The sequence below is a fragment of the Poromitra crassiceps genome, assembly GCF_964638095.1.
Source record: "Poromitra crassiceps genome assembly, chromosome: 3".
Lineage (NCBI taxonomy): Eukaryota > Metazoa > Chordata > Actinopteri > Beryciformes > Melamphaidae > Poromitra > Poromitra crassiceps.
In genome coordinates, this window is record NC_139625.1 from 49,810,379 (window position 1) to 49,829,374 (window position 18,996).

An 18,996-nucleotide genomic window follows, 5' to 3' on the forward strand; every position below is an offset into this window, starting at 1 on the left:
TGATGCCTCACAGTCCACTTTGACAATTTTCAAAATCCAATGCAAATCCTATCGCGCGCTCGTGCTTGTGCTCGTGCAAGAGAGTCCTCCACAATATTGAGTGTCACTCACAATTAAGGGAATCAGGCAAAGGGTTAGCGTTCACCAGCAACCTGAGGCTAGCACTGTCAGCTCCCCAAACACACCCCACACAATCTGATCAGTGAGTATAATTTCACAGCAAATATCCCAGGGGTGAGCCACTTACCTTAACAGGAAAGAGGAGATGTTTAACAACCATTCAACTGATAGTGTTTCTATTCAGACATGGTTTGGCTATTGTGTTTGCTTCTGTAAATGCTGTTCCAAAGGGAACAGGCAGCATTAATTCAAATAGATGTGGATAAAAAAAAAAAAAATATGGCATTTTGGGACTCCTGTTGTTAACTATGATTTTGGTAAATGATACGTCAATTTCTCCCATCTGGCAACTCACAAGCTTAATCATCTGTTATGAGTACAAATGGATTTCTGTATAAAAATGTGGTTGATCACTGGCTAAAAAATAGGCCCATGCTCTTCTTTCCTGCGGTGATGTTAATGCAGTGGAGTTATGTTATGTTAATGTTATGTTAATGCAGTGGAGTTATGTTATGTTAATGTTATGTTAATGCAGTGGAGTTATGTTAATGTTATGTTAATGCAGTGGAGTTATGTTATGTTATGTTAATGCAGTGGTGTTATGTTATGTTAATGTTATGTTATGTTATGTTAATGCAGTGGAGTTATGTTATGTTAATCTTATGTTATGTTATGTTAATGCAGTGGAGTTATGTTATGTTAATGTTATGTTAATGCAGTGGAGTTATGTTAATGTTATGTTATGTTAATGCAGTGGAGTTATGTTAATGTTAATGCAGTGGTGTTATGTTATGTTAATGTTATGTTAATGCAGTGGAGTTATGTTAATGTTATGTTAATGCAGTGGAGTTATGTTATGTTAATCTTATGTTATGTTATGTTAATGCAGTGGAGTTATGTTATGTTAATGTTATGTTAATGCAGTGGAGTTATGTTAATGTTATGTTATGTTAATGCAGTGGAGTTATGTTAATGTTAATGCAGTGGTGTTATGTTATGTTAATGTTATGTTAATGCAGTGGAGTTATGTTAATGTTATGTTAATGCAGTGGAGTTATGTTATGTTAATCTTATGTTATGTTATGTTAATGCAGTGGAGTTATGTTATGTTAATGTTATGTTAATGCAGTGGAGTTATGTTATGTTAATGTTATGTTATGTTAATGTTATGTTAATGCAGTGGAGTGGGTTGACCGAGAGAAAATGCAGTAATAACTTTATTTATTTTAGGAGCATGCCATTACTTGGCTGATGTTGTAATGACAGAATTTATTCTGATATTTTGTGATAAAACTGCTGGATGTCAGAGGGGCATGTCTTTCTTTTCCAATGGAATGATTGATGTAATAAATAAAACAGTGCCATTTCTGATAGCTTAATTAAATTATGCAAATTGGGACCAAACAAGATGGCAGAATTTGCATTCGATCTCTGATAGAAATCAACACAGCAAAACAAAAAACAACTGGTTGAAGGAACTTTGATCTTACTGCACTCACTAATAATATCATAGCTATTATGCTAAATATAACCTCCAAACTCATGTTAATAAGGAGCGCGACCAATATGAAACAGTGTAAAAACAAACCATAAATTAAATCACCATTTCTGTCTTCATAGCTTGCGGCTGATTTGACTTAAACCACTGTCATACCATGCATTAACATACAATACACAGAGGGCCCCCGAGCTGTGACGTCATAAAGGTTAACTAATTCTTTAAATCAAGTCCGATCTGAATCTGTCAGTTCACCGGGCTGCCTGCCATTCCCGAGAGCGGAGGCTGAGAGACATGACAAGCCGGGCAGATAGATGACTGGATGGATGGAGCTTGAAGGTCCAGCATCCATCACATGCCAATCCCTAATGCGGTTCCTCAGCACCTCCACCAGTACTGGCCCTCGTTGAGGAGCCCTAGTCAAATCCTGCAGGGCCAGAGTGCCATGTCCTGTCAGTAGCCATGTGCTCTCTCTCTCAAACCACTGGACACTTGTCACACCAATGCTCTGCTCCCAAAAGACCCGGACATCGATCAATCTATAGCCCTAATTAACTTCAACCACACATGAACATAAAAAATGGCTTGCGTGGCCCAATCGAGGAACCAGGTTCAGACCACAAGTAAGTTTATAAACAATTAACTGCAATCACTCAGCTATTTGCTATTCATTTGATCCATGAAGGCATGTCTCACCGTCCATTTAAAAGGATCTTTACAAAAATACCTCTGTTGCCCAAGACCCATGACATTCTCCAGGAAATAATTAAGATCACAAATTCCTCATTTGAGACATTCAACCCCCTATCCAGGCCCCTTGTATAGAGGGATTCTACTTCTAATTACTAATTATTTTCCAGACACGGGGTAGGTGGAGGGCTCCAGGTTATTTGGTCTCAGATGGCAGCTTCTCCGTCTCCGTTGTTGCCAGAGCCCTGTCGCCGTGGCGTCAGACAGCAACAGTCACCGCGGAAGATTGTCATTAAGATGGAGTCACGGGGGTGGGGACCACATCTGCATGCTCACAGCAGGGGGGTAATTGTATCAATATGTAAAAATCTCAGGCTGTACTGAAGAGTTGTTAATACATTTTTGATCTAATTAAGTCGTCGTAGCGTGGAGGCGGAGCAGACACACTGGGAGACGACGCAGGGTCATTGAGAGCGCCGCACAGCTCTGAGCAAACAAACTCCTCTCATTGTTTTCTCCAATTGCTTTGGATAGGAAAGATCATTAGGAGAACGAGGGATGATGTTGTTTTCCAGAGGCAACAGCACAGGCCCACAGCTCACTTCAATTTCATGTCTCAACGACACTGCATTGAGGAAATTGCGCATTGCTGGCATGTTAAAAGCAAACCTGACTCTATAGGTAACGTCACCGGAATCCAAAGTGCACAGGGTCCTCTGGGCTTCGGTGACACATTGGTGAGATATGTCTTCAAGCTCGAAATGAATGGCTGATCCACACATGTTCTCACTCATAGAGGGATTTGGCTGGGGGATCAAGGACAGTGTGGAGGAGACGGACACTAGCCTTGTTGACAGTACCTTGACAAGTGTAATCCCATATAATACACACTGGGTAAACAGAACACCAAGCCAACCGTGCAACCACGGCCCACACTTCCTCTGCTCTGCCTTTGAATGTAACATTCTTTCTGGGTTTGAAACAATATGAAAGAAGTGAGGTCGTTCATAACTTTACAAACAAGTGCAAACATGGATACATACTGCCCACTATAATGGAGATACATATTTTACGCGCTGACACATGCACGCACGAGCACACAGACAGACACACACACACACACACACACACACACACACACAGACCAGAGCGAGACGCAGGCAAAGGACTGTGCATGTTATTTGACGGAGTTCGACAACTGTATTACAGCTTTATAAGAGTCAAACACAACAATGAGGCTACACCAGTAAGAGCCATGGTTAATTAGATCATTAATTAATTAGATATTTGGTAGTCCTCCATCAACCCACCACTTACCTTCCTATAGTGAGACTTTTCATTGCTTTGCTAACAATGGCACCAAAATGAAAAAACAATGCTCATTGTTCAGGGCTATGTCCAGTGGCCAAACCCCCCGGCTTCCTTCTGATGAGGCGGAAGTGAATTGAACAGCTGTAGTTCCTCAAATGGCCACTAGGCAGTAGGGCAGTAGGCATTCCCCCCATGTTAAAATGCCCGACTTTGTAACAGGATTAAACATCTTTCCAGGCAGGGGCAAAACACGGTTTTGGTCTATATAGCTAATTTCATAACAACTGTAGGGGGGTCATTTTTTATATAACTCGCCCGTTTGGTGTAAAATAGATGATAGAAAAGGGGGTGATTGACAGATCGCCTGTCCAGTGATCGCGCAGCTTGCCGATCATGGAGCTGCGGCTCTGGGAAACTCCCATCTCACGTGAGCTGCGGAAGGACTCAACCCATTCCATCCCACTCTGCGGATGAAAAATCAAGATGGCGGCGGCCAACGTTTCAACTCCAAACGGGAGACCAAGATCAATGGGATAGCTCTGTCCATATTATTTCGGTCAGTGGCTATGTCCCATCCAAACAGATCAGGCTATTTTGAGGGAGATGCTATGCTATGCTGTCATTTGCATTGGAGTAGCCAAACCAGTGATATGAAGACGGTGTTTGGAATTTGGATGGGAAATGCTCATTGGATGAATACAATTCATCCTGGTGGGCTTTTTGTGCGTGCTGGCAAACGCGTTAAAAAAGAAAAATTTAAATAACAGGGTGTCCAACAAAGGATTTCCTTCAACAACGCATTAGAGTAAGAGATGGAAAATTTGGAAAAAGAAATCAAATTGCTTGAGGTAGATACAAACAGAAGAGATGACCTAACAAAAGAAAGGGACCTACTTCTTCTGAGAGCCAGATATAATAAGTTATCTGCAGATAAAGCTGCAAAAAGTTTAATGTGGCTGAAACAATCTTTTTACGATCAAGGAGAGAAAGCTGGGAAACTTCTGGCATGGAGAATTAAAAAAATGCAATCTGATAGAGCAATTAATGGTATAATGACTTCTTCTGGAAGTCTAACAGTAGACCCATTGGAAATTAATAGTCGTTTTAGAGAATTTTATGAACATTTATATAGCTCAGAATGCTCCCAAACTTCAGCAGAACGTGATGCATTTCTTGATCAGTTTCAATTCCAAATGTTGACAGAAGATGCAAAAAATGAGTTGGATGGTGGTTTAACAATCGAAGAAATATCACAGTCTATTCAAAATACTAACAGTGGTAAGGCGCCCGGGCCTGACGGCCTACCAATTGAATTTTATAAGGCATTTAAAGAAAAATTACTAGTCCCACTCTTAAATATGTACAATGAATCCTATAAAAACGGAACTCTTCCACCTTCTTTAAGACAGGCAATGATAACACTGTTGCTGAAACCAGGCAAACCGCCTACGGAGTGTTCATCATTTAGGCCAATAAGCCTGCTTGGATCAGACACAAAAATACTCTGTAAAGCCCTAGCTAGGAGGTTAGATCGTTATATTCCACATCTGATTCATGATGATCAAAATGGTTTTGTGCAAAAACGCCAAGGATTCCATAATATTAGAAGAGTTCTTAACATTATTCATGAAAAAGCTGATGCTAAGGATACAGCTGTACTATCACTGGATGCTCGCCAGGCTTTTGATCGTATAGAATGGCCATATTTATTTAATGTCTTACCTAGATTCGGATTTGGAAACAACTTCCTTAAATGGATTCAGATCTTATATACAAATCCAATAGCCAACATCCTCACAAATAATATAGTTTCTGAACCAGTTGTTTTGGAGCGGTCTACCCGCCAGGGATGTCCTTTTTCACCAATACTGTTCATTTTAGCAATAGAACCCTTGGCTATGGCTATAAGAGCGCAGACAAGCCTGTCGGGCATCCGGTTGGGTGAACGAGAACACAGAATATCTTTATATGCTGATGATGTGATTCTTTTCTTGACAAAGTTATCTACCAGTGTCCCAACCTTGATGCAACAAATTGAATTATTTGGGCGCTTCTCTGGTTATGAAATTAACAACTCAAAATCATCGATACTATTTTTGAATAAAGAAGAAAGATTGAACCCAGTCATACAAACTCAATTTATTAATGCAAAGGAAGGATTTACCTATCTTGGTGTCAGAATTACCCCTGAAATTAAAACAATTGTCCCAACAAATTATGACCCACTGATGAACAAAGTGAAAGAAACATTGGATAAATGGATGACAATGCCCATATCAATGATTGGCCGTATTAACATGATTAAGATGAATATATTACCCAAATTTTTATATTTATTTCAGTCACTCCCTCTCCCACTTCCAAAATCTTTTTTTACCGAGCTTAATAGTATCCTTAGTAAATTCATTTGGAATAACAAGAAATCGAGATTAAGACTTGGACTACTGTACCTGCCTTATGAAAGGGGTGGACTCCGACTTCCGAATTTTAAGTTGTATTACTGGTCGGCTCAGTTACGTTCTGCAATGTTTTATTTTTCAAAAGAGGCTTCTCCAGCCTGGACGGATATTGAGCAGACATCTGTACCAAACCTTCCATTAAAGCTGTACTTGTACTCGGCAGACCCAAAACAATTGAAAAAATCAACAGAGAACCCTTTCCTCAAGAATACTATTGACATCTGGTTCAAAGCACATCAACATATTGGGGATACTCCTCCCATTTCTTGCCTCTCCCCCATATGGGGTAACACACTCTTCAGAGCAGGGAGGGCAGATGGTGCTTTCAGAATCTGGGCAGACAGAGGTGTGCAGAATATAGGAGACCTTTATGAGAAGGGTAAACTTCTTACATTTGAACAGTTATGCCAGAAGTATCATATTCCTCCAAAACATTTCTACAAATACCTTCAACTGAGACACTTCATATTAACAAAACATAAAGATATAATGTCTGAACCATTATTATCTCATATCGAAAATCTCACACTTCTGCCCCCAGAGGGAAGGAAGCATGTTTCTTTCTTCTACACAGATCTGATGTCATATGATAAGGAATCTACTATCGACAGGTTAGAGGCATGGAGAGTAGATGTTCAAGGGGACATAGATGAAGCTGATTGGGAGGAGGCATGTGAAAAAGCCCAAAAACAATCCATTAATACAAGAATGAGGCTTCTACAATATAAGTGGCTGATGAGAACTTACATCACCCCTGTTACACTGAATCGTTGGTCCCCTAATATTCCTGATACCTGTAGTAAATGCTTTGTTGGAAAGGGTACTCTATTTCATTGTGTGTGGGACTGTCCGAAGTTACAAAAATACTGGGAGAGTGTTGTTCGGACTATAACGGAGATTGTTGGGGTTGGGGTCCCGTGTCAAGCAAGGCTGTGTGTTTTGGGTATTTTTCCAGTTGATTTTGCTGGTGGCTCGGAGCAGAGGACTTTGGTTGATTTTGGACTCCTGCAGGCCAGGAGGATGATAGCATTGTCCTGGAAAAAAATGGAAATACCCTCAATACAGGTTTGGAAGAGGGAGATGGCGGCCTGTGTGGCGCTAGAGCGCCTGACTTATATAAGTAGAGGAAGGGCAGAAGACTTTGAGAGGGTGTGGGACCCTCTTATATCATTCTTAGCTCGTTGATGTGCAGTTATTTTTGTTTTTTATTTTTTATTTTTTGTCTTTTTTATTTTTTGTCTTGTCTTTGTTTCGTTTTGTGCTATTTATTATTGTTTTGCTTAGTTTAGTTTTGTCTTAATATAATTATGTTATATGTGAATTTGATTTGATTACTATTGTCTGTATGTATGTGTAATATATGTGGGGAGAAAAATGTGAAACTGAATAAAAATATTGTGAAAAAAAAAAACAACGCATTAGAGTAGACTTATTTGAGCAAATGCTTTCATTTATGTCTATCACTAAATTAAACCTGCCAGCACTGCCACCCTCCCACCACTGAAACCTACAATGGCCAGACCAGCTCTACTCCCCACGGGGGCCTTGGAGCCTTACCCTGAGGGCTTGACTGTAGGGCCCGATGTTGGCTGGGGCCCAGTGGGACAGGCCCTGGACGTGCAGTGCCTCTCTCTGGGGGAAGGAGCCGTCCTCCAGGGGCTCAGTCCAGTCATGGAGCAGACAGTCCATCTGCAGCAGCTGACCGGCAGGCAGAGGAGCCTGGACACACACCCTGCCAGGAAAAGAAAGGAGCTGTAGTCAGATGGATGAAAGCTGTGGTAAGAATTTTCATGGAGGATGAAAGTACTGTATACTGCAGCAAAATGCGTTGCGAGTTTAGATTACATGAAGGTGTTCCCTTAGAACAGTGCTTCTCAAAGTGGGGTTCAGGGACCCCCAGGGGTCCTTGAGGGGGTCCCCAGCAAAAAGGGGAATACTTTATTTTGACTATAATTCCATCTATAAGGAAACAACAAGTAACACAATGACAGAATGTATGACTATTTTAGTCATGGGTTTCATACACTTTCTGTAATACAACATCTAGCAAAAATCTTATCAGATGGAGGACCCTGGGCCAAAATCTTATAAAATGGGGAGTCAGTGGTCTAATTTGTGTCAATTTAGGGGTCCTTGACATGAAAACATTTGAGAACCACTGCCTTAAGCTGTGTTCACACCGAGATATTTATTTTTCGCTCTGTCGCTTGATTCAACCCTTTGGAATCGCTCTGTACATGCTATTTGCACCTGCATGTCAAATACGTCGAATTTAAAATGTCTGAACACGTCTAACGTATGCACATGACATGTGCACCTATGTGCAATGAATAAGCCACTGACTTGTCTTATTGCTATTTTGCCTTATTGCCTATTGCTGCTTAGTATTGCTTATTGATGCCTATTTCTTATTGCCTATTGCTTGTTGCCTATTTGTACTATGTCGTAAACGGAGTCCACAGCACAAGAATTTCACATGTGATACTTGTACCATGGAGTGACAATAAAAATCTTGAATCTTGAATCTTGTCGCTCTGTTTAAATTGCTCATCAACAGGCACACGAATTGACGGACATGTGGGGGCTATAACGTTACGCAATGTCATGATGTTTGTCCACTACGAGCCACCGTAGATGTTTACAAGCTAAGCCTATCAGCGTGCTCCTAACGCGAGCTCCATACCGGTAGTACAGACTTCACTTCATGTCAGCTGTCAGCCTGTCAATGCGGTTTGTTGCCACACAATAAACCAGCGGTTTGTTCCAAGCCAGTGTGATCCTTGACTCGCTCTCACACGGCAGCCAATCAGTGTTGAACAGCGAGCGACTGATGCCAGCGTATTTTCACTCGAGTTGGGATATTTCATCTGGGGCGACAAGCGTATTTTCTCCCTATCGCTCTGTCTCTGTCGCTCGGACGCCCAGCGAATTTTCTCCAGGGCGAATATACGCTCAATCGCTCGTTTGCATTGACTTTGTATGTAAACTTGATGCCAGCGAAAAACTTTGATAGGTCGGTGTGAACGCAGCTTTAGAGAGAAAGAGAGAGAGAGGGAAAGAGAAAGGGGAGAGACAGAGACAGACAGAGAGGAAGGTGTGTGTGTGTGTGTGTGTGTGTGTGTGTGTGTGTGTGTGTGTGTGTGTGTGTGTGTGAGTGTGTGTGCGTGTGCGTGCGTGTGTGTGTACGTTCCCTGACCTGGCCGGAGGGTTGACCCCAAAGTGTTTCTTATAGACTGTGTTGAGAGGACCAAAGTCTTCCATGCTGTTTACATAGAGGTGAACCAGGACAATGTGCATCATCTTCCAGCCTCTGTTGTCCAACTCACCTGGAGAGGGCCAACACATTAGAAATCACATTATAGCACAACCTATCACCCACCACAACCTTACCTTACCTAATACGTATATGCAGATTTGGTGGATACTTTTATGCAAATTATCTTACAGATCCAAGAGTGTATGCCTTTGTCTTATGTATGGTGCCAGTGGCAATCAAACTGGAAATGTTAGTGCCATGCTATACCCACTGATGTGACCAATCCATTTAAAAAGCCACAGACTGTCACATTGCAGTCTACGCGTGAACACCGCTTTTCTGACATCTGTTATCTGCCGCAACAAATCCATCTTGAAATATGTTTAGCGTTGAGACAGCTTCTTTTTTTTTTTTTCAATATTTTATTTTATGGTTTTTCAGAAACAAAAACTCTCAGACAGGAAAAGGGAAAAGAAAAAGACATAAAACAAAACAAAAACAAATATACATTTCCAACTTTCCAAAGTGGTGCTACCAGTCACATAAAATGTCCATGTGCTTTACAAAGTATACATCAATATACACAAAATAGGATCCATTATAAGTGGTCCATATCTAATCGGCCGGGTGAGTCACTTGTCATTTTTAACCTCGTCAAAATAGGCCAGGAACGGGTCCCAGATAACCAAAAACTTCCCCAATGAATTATTCCTTTGGAACCTGAGTCTCTCCATCCGCACAACCGAGACCATGTCCGTCAGCCACAGCTGAAAAGAAGGTGGAGAGAAGGACTTCCACTCCTTAAGAATTACCTTCTTGGCCACAGTCATTACCTGCGTCAAAGACTGCCGCACGCCACCGGGAGGAGCAAAGAGGACTCTGAGCAGCCAAAGATGGCGAGTTCCGCCTCCGGTTGAAGGGCTACCTTGTAGGCCTTAGAGCACCAGTCAAATATTTTGGCCCAGAATCCGGACAGTGAAGGGTAAAACCAAAAAGCATGGGACAGTGTGCCCTCCAACACCCGGCACCTATCACATAGTGCCGAGACAGAAGGATATATCTTGTGTAAACTCTGCTTGGAATAGTGAAGACGATGAACAACCTTAAATTGGATCAGCATTAACCGAGCAGAGCTGGACCACAGACAGACTCCTGTCCCATTTCAGGTAGATTAACACCAAGTTCCTTCTGCCACACCTCTCTGACCCTCTCAGTAGAGGCCTTAATGCAATCGTCGAACAAACACACAAACCTAGAAATAAGATGCCTGGAGTTGGGAGGGCTTAACAAAACCTAAAAAAAAAACATGTTCATTTGGGAGAACTTGTAAATCATGGATCTTGGATCGGACATAATGTCTAGCTTGTATATATCTATAAAGATGTGTGTGGGGCAACTCAAATTCCCTCTTCAGAAGGTCAAAGGACCCCTTCTCACTCCAGGCGTGGCAAATTCTATCTGACCATGAGGGCAGAAAAGAATAATTAAAACAAATTGGTGTATGAACAGAAACATCTGGTATATTCAAAACTTTCCTGACCTGGTTCAGAATTCTGACTGAGTTCTTTAGGACAAAACTCAAACCTTTCAAAATCCCAGGCTCCTCTAGCTTAGAAAACAACATGGCTGGCAAGGAGGACCTGGCGATAGAGCCGACCTCCATTTTTAGCCACAGGGGGGACCCGTGAGTTAAATTGCCAGGAATCCCTTGTCGCCAAAACATCATAGCCCTAACGTTGGCAGCCCAGTAATAATGCCTAAACACTGGTAAGGCCAGCCCCCCCGCAGACTTAGGTTTTTGCAGGTGAATTTGAGCAATTCTATGGTTTTTATAATTCCAAATATAGGACAGAATTATGGAGTCCAGCTCTTTGAAGAAAGCTGATGTAAGAAAAATAGGGAGGTTTTGACACAAATAGAGGAACCTGGGAAGTGAAACCATCTTAATTGAGTTTATACGACCAATCATAGACAAAGGAAGGATTTTCCAGCTTTCTATACATTGTTTAAGCTTTGAAACAAAATCCCTAAAATTCAACTTAAATATTAGCTTAGGATCTCTGGGTATGGTCAAGCCAAGATAGGTGAGGCGGCAAGTTGAGACAGCTTTTAAGTGGTAATGGTGTTTGTCCCATCCAGTACAGCATGGTTCAATACAGTATGTGTGTTTGTCCCGTCCAGTACAGCACGGTTCAATACAGTATGTGTGTTTGTCCCGTCCAGTACAGCATGGTTCAATACAGTATGTGTGTTTGTCCCGTCCAGTACAGCATGGTTCAATACAGTATGTGTGTTTGTCCCGTCCAGTACAGCATGGTTCAATACAGTATGTGTGTTTGTCCCGTCCAGTACAGCATGGTTCAATACAGTATGTGTGTTTGTCCCGTCCAGTACAGCATGGTTCAATACAGTATGTGTGTTTGTCCCGTCCAGTACAGCATGGTTCAATACAGTATGTGTGTTTGTCCCGTCCAGTACAGCACGGTTCAATACAGTATGTGTGTTTGTCCCGTCCAGTACAGCACGGTACAATACAGTATGTGTGTTTGTCCCGTCCAGTACAGCACGGTACAATACAGTATGTGTGTTTGTCCCCTCCAGGACAGCATGGTCCAATACAGTATGTGTGTTTGTCCCCTCCAGGACAGCACGGTCCAATACAGTATGTGTGTTTGTCCCCTCCAGGACAGCACGGTCCAATACAGTATGTGTGTTTGTCCCCTCCAGGACAGCATGGTCCAATACAGTATGTGTGTTTGTCCCCTCCAGGACAGCACGGTCCAATACAGTATGTGTGTTTGTCCCCTCCAGGACAGCATGGTCCAATACAGTATGTGTGTTTGTCCCGTCCAGTACAGCACGGTTCAATACAGTATGTGTGTTTGTCCCGTCCAGTACAGCACGGTTCAATACAGTATGTGTGTTTGTCCCGTCCAGTACAGCACGGTACAATACAGTATGTGTGTTTGTCCCCTCCAGGACAGCACGGTCCAATACAGTATGTGTGTTGTCCCCTCCAATACAGCACGGTTCAATACAGTATGTGTGTTTGTCCCCTCCAGGACAGCATGGTCCAATACAGTATGTGTGTTTGTCCCCTCCAGGACAGCACGGTCCAATACAGTATGTGTGTTTGTCCCCTCCAGGACAGCACGGTCCAATACAGTATGTGTGTTTGTCCCGTCCAGTACAGCACGGTTCAATACAGTATGTGTGTTTGTCCCGTCCAGTACAGCACGGTTCAATACAGTATGTGTGTTTGTCCCCTCCAGGACAGCACGGTCCAATACAGTATGTGTGTTTGTACCCTCCAGTACAGCACGGTCCAATACAGTATGTGTGTTGTCCCCTCCAATACAGCACGGTTCAATACAGTATGTGTTTGTCCCCTCCAGGACAGCACGGTTCAATACAGTATGTGTGTTTGTCCCCTCCAGGACAGCACGGTCCAATACAGTATGTGTGTTTGTCCCCTCCAGGACAGCATGGTCCAATACAGTATGTGTGTTTGTCCCCTCCAGGACAGCACGGTCCAATACAGTATGTGTGTTTGTCCCGTCCAGTACAGCATGGTTCAATACAGTATGTGTGTTTGTCCCGTCCAGTACAGCACGGTACAATACAGTATGTGTGTTTGTCCCCTCCAGGACAGCACGGTCCAATACAGTATGTGTGTTTGTACCCTCCAGTACAGCACGGTTCAATACAGTATGTGTTTGTCCCCTCCAGGACAGCACGTTCAATACAGTATGTGTGTTTGTCCCCTCCAGGACAGCACGGTCCAATACAGTATGTGTGTTGTCCCCTCCAATACAGCACGGTTCAATACAGTATGTGTTTGTCCCATCCAATACATCATGGTCCAATACAATATGTGTGTTTGTACCCTCCAGTACAGCACGGTCCAATACAGTATGTGTGTTGTCCCCTCCAATACAGCACGGTTCAATACAGTATGTGTTTGTCCCCTCCAGGACAGCACGGTTCAATACAGTATGTGTGTTTGTCCCCTCCAGGACAGCACGGTCCAATACAGTATGTGTGTTGTCCCCTCCAATACAGCACGGTTCAATACAGTATGTGTTTGTCCCATCCAATACATCATGGTCCAATACAATATGTGTGTTTGTCCCCTCCAGGACAGCATGGTCCAATACAGTATGTGTGTTTGTACCCTCCAGTACAGCACGGTCCAATACAGTATGTGTGTTTGTCCCCTCCAGTACAGCACGGTCCAATACAGTATGTGTGTTTGACCCCTCAAGGACAGCACGGTCCAATACAGTATGTGTGTTTGACCCCTCAAGGACAGCACGGTCCAATACAGTATGTGTGTTTGACCCCTCAAGGACAGCACGGTCCAATACAGTATGTGTGTTTGACCCCTCCAGGACAGCATGGTTCAATACAGTATGTGTTTGTCCCATCCAATACATCATGGTCCAATACAATATGTGTGTTTGTCCCCTCCAGTACAGCACGGTACAATACAGTACGTGTGTTTGTCCCCTCCAGGACAGCACGGTCCAATACAGTATGTGTGTTTGTACCCTCCAATACAGCACGGTTCAATACAGTATGTGTTTGTCCCCTCCAGGACAGCACGGTTCAATACAGTATGTGTGTTTGTCCCCTCCAGGACAGCACGGTCCAATACAGTATGTTTGTTGTCCCCTCCAATACAGCACGGTTCAATACAGTATGTGTTTGTCCCATCCAATACATCATGGTCCAATACAATATGTGTGTTTGTACCCTCCAGTACAGCACGGTCCAATACAGTATGTGTGTTGTCCCCTCCAATACAGCACGGTTCAATACAGTATGTGTTTGTCCCCTCCAGGACAGCACGGTTCAATACAGTATGTGTGTTTGTCCCCTCCAGGACAGCACGGTCCAATACAGTATGTGTGTTGTCCCCTCCAATACATCATGGTCCAATACAATATGTGTGTTTGTCCCCTCCAGGACAGCATGGTCCAATACAGTATGTGTGTTTGTACCCTCCAGTACAGCACGGTCCAATACAGTATGTGTTTGTCCCCTCCAGGACAGCACGGTCCAATACAGTATGTGTGTTTGTACCCTCCAGTACAGCACGGTCCAATACAGTATGTGTGTTTGTCCCCTCCAGGACAGCACGGTCCAATACAGTATGTGTGTTTGTCCCCTCCAGGACAGCATGGTCCAATACAGTATGTGTGTTTGTCCCATCCAGTACATCACGGTCCAATACAGTATGTGTTTGTCCCCTCCAGGACAGCATGGTTCAATACAGTATGTGTTTGTCCCCTCCAGGACAGCACAGTACAATACAGTATGTGTGTTTGACCCCTCAAGGACAGCACGGTCCAATACAGTATGTGTTTGTCCCATCCAATACATCATGGTCCAATACAATATGTGTGTTTGTCCCCTCCAGTACAGCACGGTCCAATACAGTATGTGTGTTTGTCCCATCCAGTACAGCACGGTCCAATACAGTATGTGTGTTTGTCCCCTCCAGTACAGCACGGTCCAATACAGTATGTGTGTTTGTCCCCTCCAGGACAGCACGGTCCAATACAGTATGTGTGTTTGTCCCCTCCAGGACAGCATGGTCCAATACAGTATGTGTGTTTGTCCCCTCCAGGACAGCACGGTCCAATACAGTATGTGTGTTTGTCCCCTCCAGGACAGCATGGTTCAATACAGTATGTGTTTGTCCCCTCCAGGACAGCACAGTTCAATACAGTATGTGTGTTTGTCCCCTCCAGGACAGCACAGTTCAATAGAGTATGTGTTTGTCCCATCCAGTACATCACGGTCCAATACAGTATGTGTGTTTGTCCCCTCCAGGACAGCACGGTCCAATACAGTATGTGTGTTTGTCCCCTCCAGGACAGCATGGTTCAATACAGTATGTGTTTGTCCCCTCCAGGACAGCACAGTTCAATACAGTATGTGTGTTTGTCCCCTCCAGGACAGCACGGTTCAATACAGTATGTGTGTTTGTCCCCTCCAGGACAGCACGGTCCAATACAGTATGTGTGTTTGTCCCATCCAGTACATCACGGTCCAATACAGTATGTGTGTTTGTCCCCTCCAGGACAGCATGGTTCAATACAGTATGTGTTTGTCCCCTCCAGGACAGCACAGTTCAATAGAGTATGTGTGTTTGTCCCCTCCAGGACAGCATGGTCCAATACAGTATGTGTGTTTGTCCCCTCCAGGACAGCATGGTCCAATACAGTATGTGTGTTTGTCCCCTCCAGGACAGCATGGTCCAATACAGTATGTGTGTTTGTCCCCTCCAGGACAGCATGGTCCAATACAGTATGTGTGTTTGTCCCCTCCAGGACAGCATGGTTCAATACAGTATGTGTTTGTCCCCTCCAGGACAGCACGGTTCAATACAGTATGTGTGTTTGTCCCCTCCAGGACAGCACGGTTCAATACAGTAACTGTATGTGTGCACACGGCATGCTTTGGTTGCAAACGGAGGAGCAGGGGCTCAAAGCAAAGCCCTACAATCATGTGAAAGAACTTGCAAGTTTGTTTTTCCTTCGCCAACGCTCGCGTCTCAGACTACTTCGCCCTCATACAAAGAGGTTGTTCATTAAATATTAACTTGTTTAATATTGTCTCTGCACTGTGAAGGCTGTTCAGCCCAGCACCACCATAAACATTAAATATGCTTTTCATCTTTCGCCCCTCTTTCTCCATCAAAAAAGAGAAAGAGGGAAAAAAAATACTGAGATATTGTGTGAAAGCACTTTCAAAGTTCTGCAGGGCAAAAACAATAACCCACCCAACATGACTGCACTCTGTGTGTGTGTGTGTGTGTGTGTGTGTGTGTGTGTGTTTAAAGAGAGGGTTGGCTTTGAGTTAATTTGAAGTGTCTGTCCTTGTATGGTGGCGCGCTCGCTAACCCGTCCCTGTGACGGGCGGAGCCTCTGACACATGGGGGCGGGGCTTCGCCTGCTGCCTTTAGACGTTTGTGAAAAAAGAACGATTCCTCAAGCTGTGCCGCACCTCCTCAAGTGTGTTTTGCTACATTAACACAACAAGGAGGAAGAAAGAGGCACCCAGGGGACAAAGTCCTTTCCTCCATCTTTTTCCTCCTCCATTGGTTTTTCGGGGGCTCAAGCGAGCCGTGTAGTACAGCAAGCCCTCCCATATCTGTTTGGCTCAGTAGCTTAAATCACCCCTGGACAAAGGAATCCTCTGATCATATAAAAGATCTCATCTTTATTTGATGGAAGAGAACATGGATTATTTAGGGTTAGGGTACTTGTGTGTCTTTATGCTTGTGCTCTTTCAGAGAGAGGCAAAAAAGAATGTTCTAGTAGTTCCTTGTGTTTTTCTGAGCTCAGAGATATTTAAGAGCGTTGTCAGAGCTCTGGTACACCATTTTCATCAGAAGTGCTCTCCCTCTCTTTCTTACCTTGCAGCAGTGTGAAAGCTGTGGTGCTTTGGCCCTGGATCCCCGGCTCTTTGCTCTGAAGCCCATTGATGCCAGAGATCCACTGATAGCCCCTAGAGCTCCTGGCTGAGCAGGACGGAGGAAGCTCTGGAAGAAGAGATACAACACCATCAAGAGGAAGCGGGTTAGCGGGTTGGAATTCGCAACAAAATAATTGATGCACTCTGCACTGCAAGTCATTGATGTGTAAACATTTAGGATGTAAAAATAAACACGCTATTTCTTTTTCTTTTTTTTGTCATCTATAACCAGGGCATATATGAGATGTAATTCATGCATGGGTGGATTGTATCAGAGGAGAAATGAATTCACAGACTGTCATAAATATGTTGCAAAAATGACAGCCCTTGTCAAACAATCACTCAAAAACAGTAGCATCATGACACTGGCCACATGACACAGATTCTGGGAACACACATTCACTATCATCCAACACGCACACATGCACGCACGCACGCACGCACGCACGCACGCACACACACACACACACACACACACACACACACACACACACACACACACACACACACACACACACACACACACACACACGCGCGCGCCGCGCGCGCGCGCACACGCACACACACACACACGTCCTGCCACATGTCTCACAATAAACGCATCTCACCGCGGCCCTGCTGACAACTAAGGTCACAATTTGATGTAGATTCTTGCTGGTTGTCTTCAGCTTGATCAGCATATTCCACCTCCTCAGTCATCTTGTCGATGGCGTTCTGGCAAGGACAACTAGCATGGGCCAAAGCTCTCGCCACCGCATCCTGCAATAAAACACCACAGGGGAATACATCAGGCCAAACGGCCACCAAACAACGCGGAGCCTTTTGCAAACACAGACAAAACGCAGTATAATTAGCCGAGCTTCACAACACCCCGCCGAGCTGGCAGTGTGTGTCAGTTCTCCACGACAAGGGCCCAGACACATATAACTTCAAGGTGAATGAATATGAAACAACATGCTAACATATTCTTGATTTAGGCGAATAGGGATAGGAATAGGGAGTGGAGAGAGTTTTCTGATAGGCTGTCAGTCAAAACTCCTGACTGGGTGGTGGGTGTGAGACATGCTTGGGAGTAGTGTTTTATTTATCTGTTTATTTATACGTAGCCTCTACACCACTACTTTCTTTAAAAGAACAAATCATTAGCATTCTCTAAGTCTAAGCCATACATATTACCTTCCAGATCCTGCTGGGGCATCACACATTAAAATACATATTTCATATTTCCTCAACACCCCCCCTCTCACCCTGCCCAACACTCACTCACCCCCCTCATCTGCTGTCAACTGCATTAGGCCATATGATAATCAAATTAATTATACTTCAGTCCCTCTCTCCTGGCCCACATGAAAAATAGCTTGACTAGCATTAACGGAGGGCAAATGATGGCGGTCCGTCCCCACCCCCTGAGCCCGGTGCAGTTTCCTCTAGTGCTGGTGTCACCGCAGATCTGTCACCCTGATGAGAAGAGCTTCAGAAGGCTGAGCCAGGGCAGGTTCTCCCCTGGTTCCCCCCTGCCCTCCCCTCCCCTCCCCGGCCCTGGATCTCCCTGCTCTTCTCCCAGCAACCTTTGGGGGGCTACAGTGGCTGTGTGTGTGTGTGTGTGTGTGTGTGTGTGTGTGTGTGTGTGTGTGTGTGTGTGCGTGTGCGTGTGCGTGTGTGTGTGTGTGTGTGTGTGTGTGTGTGTATGTGTGAAGGGGGTGGGAGCAGTGGGGTGGGGAGTAAAAAATATATAGCTGTAGGGAGTGATGCTGGAGGGTCACTGAGGTTGCAGGGGGGTGGTGGTGTGGGGGGTATGTTTTCTGTCCATAACAGTCCCAGCCCCCACCCAATAGGCTAGCATTCGGATACACATGCAGATACACAGGACGACAAATGGGAATTATCTCCCTCTCTCTCTCTCTCTCGCTCACACACACACACACACACAGAGTCATTACAGTAGAGATAAATGAGGCCTATGTCTGCCCTTGCATGGGAAGTCAAATGTTTGGAAGTAAAGTGTCACCCTTCCAGTCTGCAGACCCCCATTCAGCTCCTTCTAATATACCAAACGCCTCCCCACCATCCCCCGCCTGCGTCCGCTTAGCCAGCTACCTGAATGCAAAGCGCCTTAATGTGAGCAGACATGTTTATGAAGCTGGGCCTAGTTTCAGGCTGCAGTGAATATTGCAGAC

The 18,996-nt window shown here is 44.2% G+C and overlaps 1 protein-coding gene across 2 annotated transcripts in view; it reads right to left on the reverse strand.

The window, feature by feature from the left end:
- The window catches only part of dph6 (diphthamine biosynthesis 6), a 119,670-nt gene that overhangs the window by 41,058 nt on the left and 59,616 nt on the right, over window positions 1-18,996 (reverse strand). The window contains exons 9-13 of one of the 2 annotated variants that reach the window (XM_083633698.1): window positions 17,428-17,578; window positions 16,761-16,886; window positions 9,275-9,404; window positions 7,636-7,810; window positions 6,891-7,112 (exon numbers count right to left, since the gene is read on the reverse strand). In XM_083633698.1, coding sequence (XP_083489824.1) covers window positions 6,999-7,112; window positions 7,636-7,810; window positions 9,275-9,404; window positions 16,761-16,886; window positions 17,428-17,578 — 696 coding nt within the window. In that variant the 3' untranslated portion in view covers window positions 6,891-6,998. Of the gene's footprint in view, window positions 1-6,890; window positions 7,113-7,635; window positions 7,811-9,274; window positions 9,405-16,760; window positions 16,887-17,427; window positions 17,579-18,996 lie in introns of those variants that run through there. The other variant, XM_083633697.1, reaches the window with a different exon arrangement.